The sequence below is a fragment of the Lotus japonicus genome, chromosome 5 (genome assembly GCF_012489685.1).
Source record: "Lotus japonicus ecotype B-129 chromosome 5, LjGifu_v1.2".
In the NCBI taxonomy this organism is placed as follows: Eukaryota; Viridiplantae; Streptophyta; class Magnoliopsida; order Fabales; family Fabaceae; genus Lotus; species Lotus japonicus.
The window spans coordinates 40,266,267-40,281,659 of record NC_080045.1 but is presented as its reverse complement, the minus strand read 5'-3'; the positions used below and the strand labels follow the sequence as shown (position 1 = coordinate 40,281,659).

The window sequence follows — 15,393 nt, the reverse complement described above, 5'->3', positions numbered from 1 at the left end:
TTCCAATTCTATGCAGTCCTACAACCTTAAAAAGCAAATAAACCTAAACGCCAATTGTTCATGCTATGAAATTTGAAAGCCAAACATAATTTTCTTCAGAGAACTCATAGCCTTTAAGGCTCTAAAAATAGAATTTTCCTGGATCTACAAATAAAAGATAGAAACACAAAATTACCATTCCCAATTAGATTAGACAACAGTTAATAGTTAATATGATTGATGACTGCAATGAATTAATAGTTAATATGATTGGTAAGTGGCTAAGTGCAATGAAGTAGATGACATCGACTGCTAATTGCAGCCATGATAAGGCGAAAAAGTTCATTTAGTACACACAAGACAACCAATTTTCCATGTCTTTCTGTTCAGTGAATGCCTATTAGTTTGGTTTAGCAGAACTAAACGAGCCAATAAGATGAACAGAATATTTTCTCATCAGATGCACATTCCTAGTTGTCTATTGGAGGATTGTTATCTTATTGGAAGAGCTACCTTCTCAAGTCAAGCCCCTCCTATATATAAAGACCCAAACTAACTCTGCACCTTCAAGTCTAAGCAGATATAATCTAAGAAAATAAGAAAACACAAAAGCTCTCCTTTTGTCTTTATTCTTTAAGCTAAGCCTGTACTTAAACGTCTGGGAAGGTGATAGAAGAGAGTGAGCACTTGGCTCTTTTCTCCCATGATATTGACTTATTGTTATATTCATAAAGGCTGTAGAAGCATGCAGCATATGTAGACAGCACGCATCAAATGAGTCTAGCAACTTGATCAAAATCTACATTCAAAATAGTCCTTACCTTCAGGATGGATCCATACACCAAAGTATATCCAACAAACAGCAGAAGGGTGAAACTTCAAATTTTGACAGACCCGAAATGCAAAAGGGTCGAGGACTTAAAGCTAGATGTGGAAAAGTGACTCTTTTATGGACTTATGGTAGGTGACTCGTTTATTTTATAGCCAAAACAAACTTAAATGCCATATATCATGTAAAAAAATCAGTAGCAGACTTAATATATATATATATATATATATATATATATATATATATATGTTTCCGTTTTTGACTTAGTGTTTTGGGATTCTTTAAGTACATGTTTGTACATGTTTAACGAACTAGCAGCACTTGGAAGACTTGAAAACGGAAATATATTAGATTCTTACTTGTATCATTCAATTGTTCTTCTATCCTTATCTGAAATGAGTTAGAAGAGAGATGGAAGGAATGAAACTACAAATGACTCAAGAATCATCTACCATTGTACATATCATCCATGTCCTTGAATTTTAGAAACTTCCCCAACTAAACTTGTTTTATCTTATCAACCAATGGAGGTAGATGTAGGTTCAATGACAGAAGAAATTATTTATAAGTTTACTAATCAAAAAATATATTTCTGTCCAGGTTATAAGTTTAGTAATCAAATCCAATGACATGTCATCTTGCCTAGATATTGAAGGGAAAGATCACATTATCTTCAAAAAGACAAGTTCCCTATGTGATCTTGAAAAATCAAAGCATCTTTTAGATTTAAATTTGGATATAGATCTCTGTCAGTGCACATCCATTTAAAAAAAAGCAAATGTTAGAAGGTTACAAAATCTGACAATCTTCAACTTCAACAAACTCAACCCCATGCCTCATCATATAAGAACATCAATTATTAAACTATGAATGATGTCAAAATAAATTTTCCCTTCTAATTTTATACAAAATACAGAATCAATTCAAGCTTGAAGCAATCAGTAATTTTCAAGCTAAAATATTCATTTACTCAGATGCTTTTAATTACATCAAAGTAGTACTGGTAATAAATATTAAATGAAAACTCCACAAATTCTTCTCCTCTACAAACGTTAAAAGGGAAAGACTCACAATACACATCCACACAACAACTTTGAGAAATATATTCTTATCCAAGTTTCTGTTACATTCACAAAAGTTAGTGCAGGAGATTAGCAATTTCCAAAACAATATCAGCAGAAATAGTACAATGACACACAAAGTTCGTGTCAATCAAAAGCACCAAAACCATATTAGGAATGGCACATAATGATGCTGTGTTTTGCATCAAAAGCACCAGCAGATACATTAAATGTAAAACTAAGAACAAATGCAGTCATTTTACGAATAATTTCCAATGACTAAGAAGCATATCAATTACTTAAATAAAAGTTTACAGACCGGAGAGCTCCTTGAGTATGAGGCCAATTCTTTTATCATTTGAACCTCTTTCTTTTGATTTTTACAATAACTGTCAATTGTCATACTCATAGTACGTAACGATGTTGAGTTTTCCATAACATACCTTGCAAATCTCATGTGACGATCCAGTCCTTTAAAATCTTTAAGAAAGCACTTCGTAAGATGTGAAGAAAAACATTCGGGAACATATTGTGGGTATGGCCAAACATCTCCATCTTCATCATCATCATCATCATTAGTAAAATTAAAGACAACCACCTGAAGCTTAGGGCAATGATTGAGCATATCAAGTGCCACACTAAATTGGATAGATCCTCCCAAGAAGAGCTCCATACAAGTTAAATTGGGAAATACAGGAATGTCCCCATCGCACTGCAAGAGTTTAAAGAGAAATTTTCAGAAGTATTAGAAATATCTTCTATAAAAAAAATAACAAACTAAACAAGTTCTTCTTTACAATATACAAACCTCATCTATGCGCAGAAACTCTACATTACGAAAAGCTTTCACAGGAATAAAGAAATTCTCATCGAAAAAAACATCTGCTCTGACCAACTTGGATAAACTTCTAACCTTCCCCTCAAATGAATAATCATGAAAAATTATCTCATTTGCTTTCAAATCTTCAAGAGCTGGACACCCATAAAGAAGCTCCATCAAAAATTGAGGCTTATCAAACCAAATATTCTCCAAATGCAGTGTTTTGAGTGAGGGAAGGTAAACATAAGAAATTGCATCAAATTTGACAAAACGCAACTTGAAAACAGCAAGGGTTGTGCAGGTGAGAATAGTGCAAGGCAATCTGGAAGGGGAAAGATCGATATAGAGATTCTCAAGTTGACGTTGTATCGCGGCGTTCAACCATACCTTGACATCGGAATCTGGACAGTCATCGCAATTGAGGGTGAAGTTTTTGATGGGTTGGTTCAAACCTCGTGAGAGAATGGCAGCGTACACGAATTTGATGAAGGAAGAATATGGTTTGGATTCCTTGGCATCGAGATATCGATCGTCGACCAAGTCTAGGGTAGAGACTGAAGGCCAGAGTGGTTTCCATCTCTTTGAGAGAACCATTGTTGTAACAGCTTCTTCAGGAGAAATGAAAGGATGTGACACAGAACTTCATCTGGTAACTTGCTAATCCTGTCAACCATTGTTGCTAATTCAGACTTTGAGGATCAATGGAAGCTCTGTTTCAATGATGTGCTTTAGTGAGTTCACTCTCGAACAGTCAATAAGGAAGATGACATGTGTTATGGTTTTGATACATGATTGAATGGATTGGATGTTTGTTGGGTTTTGGTTGATGGGTTTGATGAAGAAAATCATAGATGAAGATGAAGAAGATGATGGGTTTATGGAAATGAGATGAAGTTGAAGAAAAGAGAAAAAGAAGACAAAGAGGAAAAAAAAAACAAAAGATGATGAAGATGAGAGGATGAGATGAAGAACAAAGCAGAAAAATCAAAAAAGAGTTTTTGTTTGAGTTTTATTTTAATTAATTAGTTATTTTATTTTTAATGATGTGGAAATATCTAAATTTAAATGGAAAAGAAAATAAAAGTGCTCAGATCCACGTGGCAAGTCCACTTGGGCACTTAACGTGCTAAATCACTGTGACCGTTAATGGGAGTCAACCCAAGGACTAACGTGTTTGACGTTTTGCAACATCAGGGACTATGAGCAACATTTCCATAGAATAGGGACTAATATGCCCGACGCTTGTAACTTTAGGGACGAAAGTGACTATTCTTTAGAAACTTTTATTAACAGAGATTACATGATTAATATTTTTCTGTAATTTTTTATTATTTGTTTTCATTATTTTAATTTTTAATTATACATTTGGAAATCAATTTTAATAAGCCAATTGAAAAAGACAGGTAAGTTCTCCAGTATAACTCAACACTCTCGTCAAAACTTTGTACCTCCGGTGAATACCAGATACAAAAAAATATCCAACCACACAGAGGGTGAACGTACTATATTTCTAGTTAATTCAGAGGTAATACGTAGTTAACCTATAGCTTTAGCTTTAGGATTGGGGCTTTCTTCTGTAAGTGAACTGAGCCATAGCATAGGAAAAGAAGCAAGGCTTGCACTGCTGCAGCAATAGCCAATCACTTTGGAACAACCCGACATTGAGGCGTCCATAGGATTCTGTAAGACCCAAGATTTTAGAATTAAATAAATAAATAATTTCCAGCTCACGCATAGGATTCTGTGTAAGCGTGAGAGGAACTTGACTTTTGTTTAAGGGGTGGATTAATATTATGGAGAAGGAAGTTCAAGAAATGACTAAGAATAGTACTATAGTCGATATAATTTATAGCACAAGGAGTATTCGTTTATACCTAGGACGAGAGCGTCAGTAAACGACTAAATTGCACTTAAAGACACGATGGAAACTAATTCCAAAAATCTTCAGAGAAATGTTAGAACTTCTCTTAATCCTTCCATGACAAGCGTTTCGACACGAAACCCTGGAATGTACGAACGCCCGATTCTAGTTCTCGAAGGTTTGCCGAAACTAAAACCCTGATAGCTCAAGAAACCTAGAATAAACGGTTGATGAAGACTTTTTCTATTCGGAGCTTCAAATGAAGATTCCACACGCATCCACCCATTTCTTTCGATGTTTCCAATCTTTCTTCAGAAAGAAGTTTTCTCATCCGACATCAACTGCAAAAAGTAGTTTTTCGGGTAAAATAGATTTACACCGACTTTAGATTGTTTGCCTTAATTCCGAGAAACCTATTTTGAGTTCTGGAATTCTGTCGCCAGAACCTATCTTAGAATTCACAGAGGATGGCATAGGAAAAATCGGAATCGCGAAATTTTCATTTTTCCGCATTTTCCATCACCTATATATAGCTTGAAAAATGAAGAAAAAAAAAATCAAAAACCTCACCAACACACACACACACGGCCGTGGGTTCAAGGAGGAAGGAGGAGGAAAAGATTTTCGCCGATTCTTGTCTGATCGTCGCACAGTTCGTTGCTACGCGTAGGCCTCAAGGTACTGATGCTTTTCCTTACCTCTGATCGTAAATTCTGTCGCTTTTCTCTATGTCTTTCTGTGCTCAAAGTTTTGAGTTTTTTTTGTAAAACTGTCCAAATAACTCGATCTCTCTATCTAAACTTATTCCCTGCATGCCCAAGAGCATGTTTAGCGGATTACATTTCGCCGAATCTCGCCGAATTGCCGCCGAGTTTCAATTCTGCTCGAAAAACCCATTTTTTACCAAAGCTTCGCCCTTTAGACTTAAAACTCTCGACTGAGCTTAGCGCTAGTAGGATTAGTTGTCATAAGCGTCGTTGGTGACGTCCCCATCTAATTTGTTTTTCGAAATTCCGATTCTGAGTTTCCGAGCTAAAAATCTTGACCAAAATACCCATGTTCTAGTTTTCGATCTGATAATTTTTCTGAGAGTTTCCCTGGCCTAGATATCACCTAAGAATACCTAGGAATTGATTTAGATCGAAGAAAAAGTTCGGAAACCCTATTTTTGAGAGTGGCCGAAACCTGTTTGTTAGGGTACCGTGTCCAAAAATAATTTTTGGGACTCTATGACCTGAGCTATAGCGTAGCCCTTTCGATTGTCGAAATTTTGGCTCTGGTTTCGTGTCATTCCGAGTTCTGTAGCTCGAGTTATGCTCGTTTTAGCGAACGAAGTCTCCGTTGTCCATTCGTGCCCCAAATGTGAACTCTGAAGCTTTAAAATCTTTCTTTAGGTTTTCGATTAGTATTATTAGATCGTGTTGCTCATAGTGAGGCTTGTGTTGATGATTGTGTTTCCTTGTTCTAGGTTCACAACTTCCATGCACAACTTCTAGTCACGAAGGTAAGGGTAACTCAGTTTTAGCGTGTCTTTGAGTCTTGCCTGCTTTTATCGCACTGCCTGCGTTTGAGATGAAGATGTTTATATTGATTGGCAATGGATTATGATTATTATGCTTGCAATGTTGTATGCTTGCTTATGTTGACTGTTTCCGAGGCTTGTGCCAAATGTTCTCTGAAGGCTTCGGCCGAGTAAATTTATTGAGACGTGTGTCTCCGTTTTCTGAGAGGCTTCGGTCGTTTACTGGTTTCCGTCATTACTGCTTTCAAGTGGATAAGACATGGTTATTGTTGATTGATTTTGGCATATAGGGCTGAACTTAGTGGCATCCAGTGGTTTTCGTTCCACATGGTTGTCCCGTCTTTCGAGGCATTATTAAGTGGCATCAAGTGGTTGTCGTTCCACATGGTTGTCCCGTCTTTTGAGGCGTTATTAAGTGGCATCAAGTGGTTGTCGTTCCACATGGTTGTCCCGTCTTTCGAGGCGTTATTAAGTAGCATCAAGTGGTTGTCGTTCCACATGGTTGTCCCGTCTTTTGAGGCGTTATTAAGTGGCATCATGTGGTTGTCGTTCCACATGGTTATCTCGTCTTTTGAGGCGTTATTAAGTGGCATTCAATGGTTGTCGTTCCACGTCTGTCCCGTCTTGCGAGACGTTATTGATCGATCCATTTTGGTAGTAGCATATAGTTGCATTATATAGGGAACTAACACCTGACTCTATGTTGTTGAGGATTGTTGATGATTGTTGATATCTGATTTGATGTTATATTGTTGAGGTTATTGTTATCCGACTTAAATCTGTTGTTATGTTGCTGATATCTGATTAAGTCTATGTTGTTGATATTTGAATTAAATATTATGTTGTTGGATATATGTTGTTATCCATCTTGAATTGAGTTGCTAGCTTATGTGCCATGTTACGCACTTAAACTTGGATAGCATGCTTTTCCCTTTTATACGTGGTAAGTGCATGGAGTTAACCCTTTTTATTTGCTATTTGTTGTTTGGGCGCTTAACGCTATTAGGCGATGAAGAGCCTTCTGGAGATGCTTAGCCATGCTGAGATGGAGGAGGGATAGTAACCGGCGGAGCAAGGATGGAAGAAGCTATATAGTTTCCTCTTAGTAGTTTATGCTTTGAGTCTTCTTCGCTACCTGAAAACTCTGTTACTAAAACCCTGTTTTCGCCACTGTTTAAGTGTGCGTACTTATTTTGGAAACTTGCTTATGATATTGTAAGACACTATTATTATATGTCGGGAACTGGTTGTTTAATTAAGACTATGTTATGTATTCAACTATGTCTAGTTGTTTTGAAAAGAAAAAAATATATATCGTGTTTTCTTAGGATTACGAAATAGTCCTTAGATTTTGTTAGGTGACTAATGTGACTCCTCAGTTGAGAAGTCGGGGTGTTACAGATTCCAAGTACCCGGATCAATCGGAAGTTTGATTGTATATGAATTGCTCATTTTCAAATGATATCCACAATGTTCACAAATATTACCAAATCACTTTCATGCGACATACTAAAATATAGCGACTAATTTGATGATTAACTCAATATTTTATTTACTTGTTCTTAAGAGACTTCCTAACATGGATATCTGCTTTGCAAGAGCTAGGGCTCCCAGTCATTTTTTTAATGCACTGCACCAAAAAAAAAACATTTTCTTAGGCGAACTTCTGGCACAATGATTGTGGAGAGTGGCTTAGAACTCAGGTGCAAAGCAGACATGGTTTGAAGTTCATTGCAGGTGTTTGGACTGCTTGGAGGTGGCGGAATAATATGGTGCTCAATTCCCAGCCTTGGTCGTTTCAGTCCGCGTGGTGCAAGCTTGGCCACCTTCATGATGAACTGCTGCAGTTTACTGCCAAGGATGGCTTTGATTCAGAAGAGCTCTTGAACCTGCATTGGAGACCGCCGTAGTGAACCTTTGTTAAACTGAATTCTGATGGCAGCTTTCAGAAAACCACCAATTCCATGGGTGGGGGCGCCCTCCTACGTGATTGTAGCAGCACTTGGCTTGGAGGCTTTTCCAGCTTTGCAGCGAGAGGGAACCCTTTCCTAGCAGAAGCAACGGCTTTGCGGGGCTTGATCATGGCTTGGAACAAGGGCCACCATCATGTTCATTGCGAGGTAGATTGTGCTCATCTTGTAGCACTGCTGAAGAATGCAGATCAAAGAAGAAACCATGAAGATGCATGCGTGCTCGAGGAAGTACATGAACTTCTCAATAGAAACTGGAGGACTAGCTTGAGTTGGATTTCCCGTGAGGGGAATGCCCCAGCGGATTGGTTGGCAAAGCATGCACGTTCTCCGGGAGTTTGAGAGATTTCTTCGCCTCGTCGGAGCTGGAGTACCTTCTACTGAAGGATAGTTTAGGAGTAGTGTAGTTTTTCTGCCTGTTTGTTTATTTTCCGAAGCACCAAAAAAAAAAAGAATTAGAAACTAAAGCTCATGGGTTGGTCTTGTGAAACATGACAAAGTCTTGTGTCTCTCTGTCTGACGTGCTCCTTAAGTGTGGCAGCTTTTCCTGCCATGGACTGGACCATCGTCCCCTCACCCTTATTTTTTTGTAAAAAAAAATAGTAGCTAAGCATAAAATATAGTTAAGAAAATGACAATCCATATTATTTTTAATTATAGCACAACTAATAGATAGTAGCATATTGAGGGTTCAATCCTTAGGTAGAATGATTTGTCTCGTGACTAAGGATGCGAGGATACCTTGGTGAAAAAAATTACCTAAATTAAATAGATTAGAATAAACTCAATTTTACCAACAATGTCTCGGACAATTGGTAGATAGTTAGGTTTCTTAAGCATTTAGTCAAAAGTTCGATACAATGACAGTGTGTATTGGGAAAGATTTGTTGGGAGAGGTTTGTGCATTAACTATGATCTCTAAGTCTCGAGAAGATTAATCTCATGGTTGTTTGAGGTGGGAATACTTGATAAAATGAAAATAAATTAAAACATTGATTTTTAGGATGTTCTCCTATCTGAACAAATTAATCTGGGTTTGTTGAAACAAATGAGTTAAAATTCTGATATGGCTTCATGTACTATTTCGTCCCCTCTTCCAAATTGCAAGTTGTTGATATTACCTTCCTGTCTTTTAAGAATTTAAATTGCAATTTCATTGACATCCAATTTTTCTGAATACACCTCAAGTAGTTCTTGCTGTTTGTGATATATATCTACCTATAGGAGGCAAAGTAATATAAACTAACTTTGCAGGAGACAAAATTTGAGCTGGTACAGCTCCTTTTAAAGCACCAGTGGGAGTGGCATTACTGCAGGGGATGTAAATGTATCAAGGTTTGAAACTATTGCCGCAAAGGACACAATCAGCTCCGGCGAAATTAAGAGTGCTCTTATCACTTCTCTTGCATCATACAAGCAATTGCTCAAGGTGCTTCCTATATATATACATGCAAATAAAGAAAGATGGAGCCTGATTTGGAGTCAAAAAATGCAATGACCTGATTTGGACTCAAGCTGTAATAAAACCCTTCCTCTCCAAGGCAGCTACATAGGAACATTGCAATGGCTTGTGACTGGACAGCAAGTGATAGTAGTAGAATAAGATAGCAGTCAAGATAGGCCAAGTAACATTACTGTAAATGTATTTCAGATATAGAGTAAATGTAAAGCTACTGGAAATGCATTTATCAATGTAAAAGCATATATATAGGGAGCGTATCAGGTGAGAGGAGATGTCTATTATGAGAGATGAGAGCATTAAATAGTATGCGTTGGATTGAAATCAACGGTCCAGATTTGTTATTTTATAAAAAAGTTCACGGGCCCTTCCCTGTTCTCCTCTTCTCTCTCCCGCACTCTCTACACTGCGCTTCAATCCTTCTCCACCACTGCTTCTGATTCTCCACCGCAGCAGCCTCCCAGCAACTTCTGGTCATGAATTGGTGCATCAAACTTCATGAATTGCTCAGTTTCTGCACCAACCAAACAAACAAGATAGATAGGAATAGGTTCATATCATAATCATCAGAATTCATACATAGGAGATCTTAATTGAATCAATTTTGTTCGTGTTTACTGAACTTGAATGTCAATGGCGTCCTTATCCCTCTCATCACCACCAATCCACCATCTCTCTCCTCCGCACACCACAATGCTATCCTACGCACCACCACCCCCAAACCAAGTCACCAACATCATCAGCGTCCCCACCTCCAAGCGCACCGAGGAGAGGCGCGATCCCTCGGCATCCCGCTCTCCGTCATCGACGATAGCCCCCGCCTCGATCTCGCCATCGGCGGCGCACACAGTGGAGAAGCTTTTGGGGTGACATGTAAGCAGATCTGAGGAATTGGGATGAGGGGATAAGTTAACTCAGTGGGTTGAAAAATTAGCATACAGAAGAGGAACATATAAGTGTTTGAACTCAAATTAAATTTTAACCGTTGATATTGATCAAAGGGCTATTATTAAATAATCTCATCTCTCACAATAAACAACTCCTCTCACCTGATATGCTCCCTATATGGGATATATATATATATATTCTCTCTTGTCTTAATTCTCACAAAAACATGAATCAAATTTCACACCATAAAAAAGAGTGCATATAACACCAAACACAATTGATATACTCATAAACAGATTTCAAATCTTTCTTATCAGCATCTTCAAAATAAGCATCCATAGCAGCTTTAATTTAAATAAATGTTGTATTGCAGTCAATTCCCCTCATGCTATGGAGAAGTGTTCTGGCACACTCTATCTCTTCAACAGAAACAAGTTCAGAGATGAGAAAGCCAATAACAAATAAAGAGCTGCGCATGGTAAGGAACATACTTGAGCAGCCCACGTTAAGGGTGAATAATTAGAAGACGATTCACATTGATGCAAAAGTGGCAGGTTAGGGTGGAAAGCATCCTGATGATTCATTGATTGATTTAGAAATTAAGGTGGAGAGCAAGAAGATGGGGCTGTGGGGAATGCGAAGCAACAAACCAGAAGCGCGAAAAAGACTCAAACTGTTTGATTACTAGTTTACAAATCTACAAGTTAGATTTCTGTCCAGGTTATAAGTTTAATAATTAAATCCAATTGACATATCATCTTGCCTAAGATATTGAAGGGCAATATCACATTATCTTCAAAAAGACAAGTTCCCTGTGCGATTGTGAAAAATCCACATTATCATTTGGATTTGGTTCTCTGTAAACATTCATTTAAAACTTTCAAATGTTACAAGGTTACAAAATCTAACAATCTTCTGCAAATTTGACTCCATGACTCATCATAAATCAACATCAATTATACCCCTACCTATGCATTAAGTTAAAGCTTTCAAACACATACCAAAGGATTGTCTTCCTAAGTCATAACAGAGAGAGAGAGGGGGGGGGGGGGAGGGAGATGAAGTTGCGAATGATGTTAAATTTCACTTCCCCGTTCAATCCAAGTTTGAAGCAATCAGTAATCTTCAAGTTAAAATAAATCATTTCTCCAAGTGCTTTTAATTACTTCTAAGTAATACTTGCAATGAATATTAAATAAAAACCCCACAAATTCTTTCATCTACATATGTCAAAAGAGCTAAGACTCACAACGATACAGATCCGCACAACAAATTTGAAAATCTTTCTCATTTTAGTTTCACTTACATTTGCAAAAGTATCTGGACTATATGAAATAGCAATTTTTAAAACAATAACAGCAGAAATAGTGCAACAACACACAAAGTTTGCGTCCATCAAAAGCACCAAAACCAACAGATACATTAAATGTAAAACGAAGAACAAATGCAGTCACTTGAGGAATAATTTCCAACTACTAACAATCACTTAAATAAAAGTTCACAAACTGCAGAGCTCAATGAGTATGAGGCTAATTCTGTTATCATGGCAAGTTTTTTCTGATGATTTGGGTCATATTGAGTGCGAATGATCATGGTACGTAACAAGGTGGAGTTTTGCATAACATATCTTGCAAATCTCATCTGACATTCGTCTGCTGAAAAACCTCTTAGAAAACACTTCCTAAGATGTGAACCAAAGTATTCAGGAACAAAACATGGGTCTTGCCAAACCTTGTGATCATCATTTGAAATTAGATTAAAGTCAACAGTTTGAAGCTTAGGGCAATGATTGAGCATAGCAAGCGCCAAACTCCATGTAATAGAGTGTACCTCCAGATAAATTAAATTAGAAAATACAGGAATGTTCCCATCACAGCACTGCAAGAGATTTAAAGATAAAATATCAGAAGTAAGACATTATCTACAAAGATAACAAATGACAAACAAAACACGTCCATTCTCCTTTTTTCCATATACACACCTTATCTAAGGTCAGAAACTCTACATTGGAAAAAGCTTTCACAGGAATATGAAACGCCCTTAAATATGAAACCTTCGCTCTGACCAACTTGGAAAAACTTGTAACCTTCCCCTCAAATAAAGAGTCATCAAAAGCTATGTTATGTATTTCCAAATCCTCAAGAACTGGACATCCATAAAGAAGGTCCATCAAAGATTGAGGGTTCAAAAACTCGACATCATTCAAGTGTAGTGTTTTGAGTGAGGGGAGACCAACTGAAGAAAAAACATCAAAATATGCCTCACGAAGCTTGAGAACAACAAGCGTTGTGCAGCCGAGAATAGTGCAAGGCACTTCTGAATTGAAAAACTCAATTTCGAGGTTCTCAACCTGGTGTTGAATTGCAGCGTTTAACCATACCTTGACATCAGAATATGGGCACTCGTCAGACTTACATGTGAGGCTAAAGTTTTTGATTGGTTGATGATAATCTCGTGAGAGAATGACAGCATACACGAAATTGACAAAGGAAGAAAACGATCTCAATTCCTTTCCTTCAAGATATCGATCGTCGTCAAAGTCTAGGCTAGAGACTGAAAGCCAAAGTGGTCTCCACCTCTTGGAGAGAACACTTGTGGCAACAGCTTCTTCGGTAGGAAGATATGAGAGAATATGGCAGAGAACTTCATCTGGCAACTTGCTAATCCTATCAGTCATTGGGACACGTTCCATGAAAGCTCATATCAGTGATGTACAGTGAGTATTTTCACCCTTAAATACTCAAACATAGCAGGCATTTTCCTTTTGGGGTTGCATCGAAACAATACTAGGTACTGAGTTATCATTGATGCATTCATTTTCCATAAAATGAAAATTTCAATATGAACGTTCTCGTAACTTTAAAACATGATCTAAGTGGAAAAAATTATTGCAATTAATTTGTAGTGCAAAGGTTTAAAATTTATTTCACAGCAATTAGTATTACTATGACCGTTGACAGTAAACAAAAATCATGAGAAATGCAGTTTTATTTATTTATTTAAAAGTTTGAGTGAGTTCAATTCCGGTCACCACCACAAGTCAAGGCATGCATCTGAGACCATATGTCACTTACAGAGGTTGTTCTTAGATATCGTCCACCAATACGTTATACGGCCCACTAATCGAATCGGGGAAATAATTTATCCTTACTAATTGAGTCATTTGTTAGTTTCTCAATTTCAATCATGTGAACAATTTTATCCCACCAAAATTAGGGTCAATTATAATACCGATATTTCACTCACTTTTTTGCTGGTTATTGGACTGTTTAATTACTAATTAGTGGATAAAAATGTACTGATATCATTAATTTAGGCATTTAGCAACTCCACATTTATGTTCGTGCAGACTTAATTAACAAACGAGGCAATGCTTGGAAAATGATTGTAGTACAGTAATGAAATATTGGAAAATGTTAAGTAATGATTTACCTATGGATTCTTGTACTATTATCATGGGTCATTTTGAAGACATTCTCTGATTTGAGGTTTTTTTTTCTCTTCAACGTAACTTATCTTTTTTCTTTAATTTTTCTGTTGGTGTTTTTAACTTAAGGGATAAAATAAAGGGTTAATCGTCTACTTGACCCCTGTCTTTGTCTCGCCGTCTGAAATTAGTCTCTCCTCGGAAAATTTACAAATCTGGGTCCTCTCGTTTGCAATAAGTCTGGAGCAGGTCCTCACCGGAGCCCGGAGCTCCGGCGAGTGATAAATAGGTATGCTGACTGGTTAATGTTGCTTATGTGGATTTAAAAAAATAAAAATAAAAAATAGGTCAGAAATTTAATTTATTTAAAAAAATAAAAACAATTATTTTAATCTAAATTCAATTAAAAATCTAAATTCATCTTCTTCAACATCATGTTTTTTACATTGATCTCATCTTATTTTCTTCATCATCTTCTTCAAAAAAATTATAACCCCAACAATAAACAATAAAATCCCAAAAACACCAAATCTAATTTCCCAGGGTCTTCATCATCATAATCAAGAGTCCAGAAATAATCAAAATCTAGAAAACAAAACCTCATCCCCACCATAACCGCCCCAAACATGTACAGAACAAGAAGCCTATAAAAAAAAATGTACAGAACAAGAAAAAGAAACCCATAAGTGCTGGTGGTGGCCAGGAAACCCAGAAATGGTGGTGGTTTTGTTCCTCTTCCTCACTGTAGCATAGATCTTCTTTCTTTTCCTCTTATTTTCCACACTGCTTGCAGCAAGCTCGACGCTACCAGCCAGGGTCATGGACGAACAATATAATTTCCAGATCTGGGACGAACGATATCATTTCCAGTGTATTCCCAAATCCAGAAACCCATGAACAACCTCGTTCCCAACAGAAGCTTCGATGGCGATGATTAACCCAGATTTGTTGCTCAAGAAGGTCTCATCCTTTCAAAGGCACGGCCGCTTTCGCCGTTGATCTTCAATCTCGCTACCAGCCCAACGATTCAGATCTGGGATTTTGCAGGTGAGGGTGAGGTTTGAAGGGAGGGAAGAGGTGGGTGTGTGTCGAGCTCGAGGAGGAAGTTGCGGTTATGGTTGGGGGTGGAGGGTTGGAGTTGGGGTTCCGGTTGCAGGGGGTTGGGGTTATGGGTGGGGGTGGGGGTTCTGTTGCAGGTTAGGGGTGGAGATTAAGGTTGCATGTGGGGTTGGGGTTATGGGTTGGGGTGGTGTTTTGGTTTGGGGGTGGGGGTGAAGGTTGAGGTTGCAGGAGGGGTGGATGTTCTGGGTTGAGAATTGGTGTTGGTGTTGAAGATGAGAATGGTGAAGATGAAGGAGTTGAACACGGTCTATCAAATTTTGGGTTGCAGGACTTTTATTTTTAACCCTAATTTGATTGGAAATTTGGGTTAATTGAAATTAATTTGGGGAGTTTATTTTATTAATTAATTTGGGGAATTGATTTTCATTAATTGGATCCAATATTCTGAAGTGTTATTTTTTTTTCTTGCCATGTCAGCTAAGTAGTCATAGTCAGCATGTTTATTCATCACTTGC

General features: G+C 37.5%; 2 protein-coding genes across 2 annotated transcripts; both read right to left on the bottom strand.

Annotated features, from left to right (window-relative positions):
* Positions 1-1,936: 1,936 nt before the first annotated feature.
* LOC130721043 (F-box/FBD/LRR-repeat protein At4g26340-like) lies at positions 1,937-3,652 on the bottom strand. Its single transcript, XM_057571769.1, has 2 exons — positions 2,678-3,652; positions 1,937-2,581 (listed from the first exon to the last, which is right to left on the bottom strand). The coding sequence occupies exons 1-2, from the start codon at positions 3,281-3,283 to the stop codon at positions 2,165-2,167; spliced, it is 1,023 nt and encodes a 340-aa protein (XP_057427752.1). The 5' UTR covers positions 3,284-3,652; the 3' UTR covers positions 1,937-2,164.
* An 8,219-nt stretch (positions 3,653-11,871) lies between these two features.
* Positions 11,872-13,066, bottom strand: LOC130719544 (F-box/FBD/LRR-repeat protein At4g26340-like). Its single transcript, XM_057570163.1, has 2 exons — positions 12,371-13,066; positions 11,872-12,267 (listed from the first exon to the last, which is right to left on the bottom strand). The coding sequence occupies exons 1-2, from the start codon at positions 13,064-13,066 to the stop codon at positions 11,872-11,874; spliced, it is 1,092 nt and encodes a 363-aa protein (XP_057426146.1).
* Positions 13,067-15,393: the final 2,327 nt, after the last annotated feature.

Excerpts from the sequence above, each read along its gene's own strand:
- LOC130721043 (XM_057571769.1), bottom strand. The coding sequence starts at position 3,283 with ATGGTTCTCTCAAAGAGATGGAAACCACTCTGGCCTTCAGTCTCTACC. Across the intron at positions 2,582-2,677 it reads AGTTTCTGCGCATAGATGAG|TGCGATGGGGACATTCCTGT; the intron begins GTTTGTATATTG and ends AAACTCTTGCAG.
- LOC130719544 (XM_057570163.1), bottom strand. The coding sequence starts at position 13,066 with ATGACTGATAGGATTAGCAAGTTGCCAGATGAAGTTCTCTGCCATATT. Across the intron at positions 12,268-12,370 it reads AGTTTCTGACCTTAGATAAG|TGCTGTGATGGGAACATTCC; the intron begins GTGTGTATATGG and ends AATCTCTTGCAG.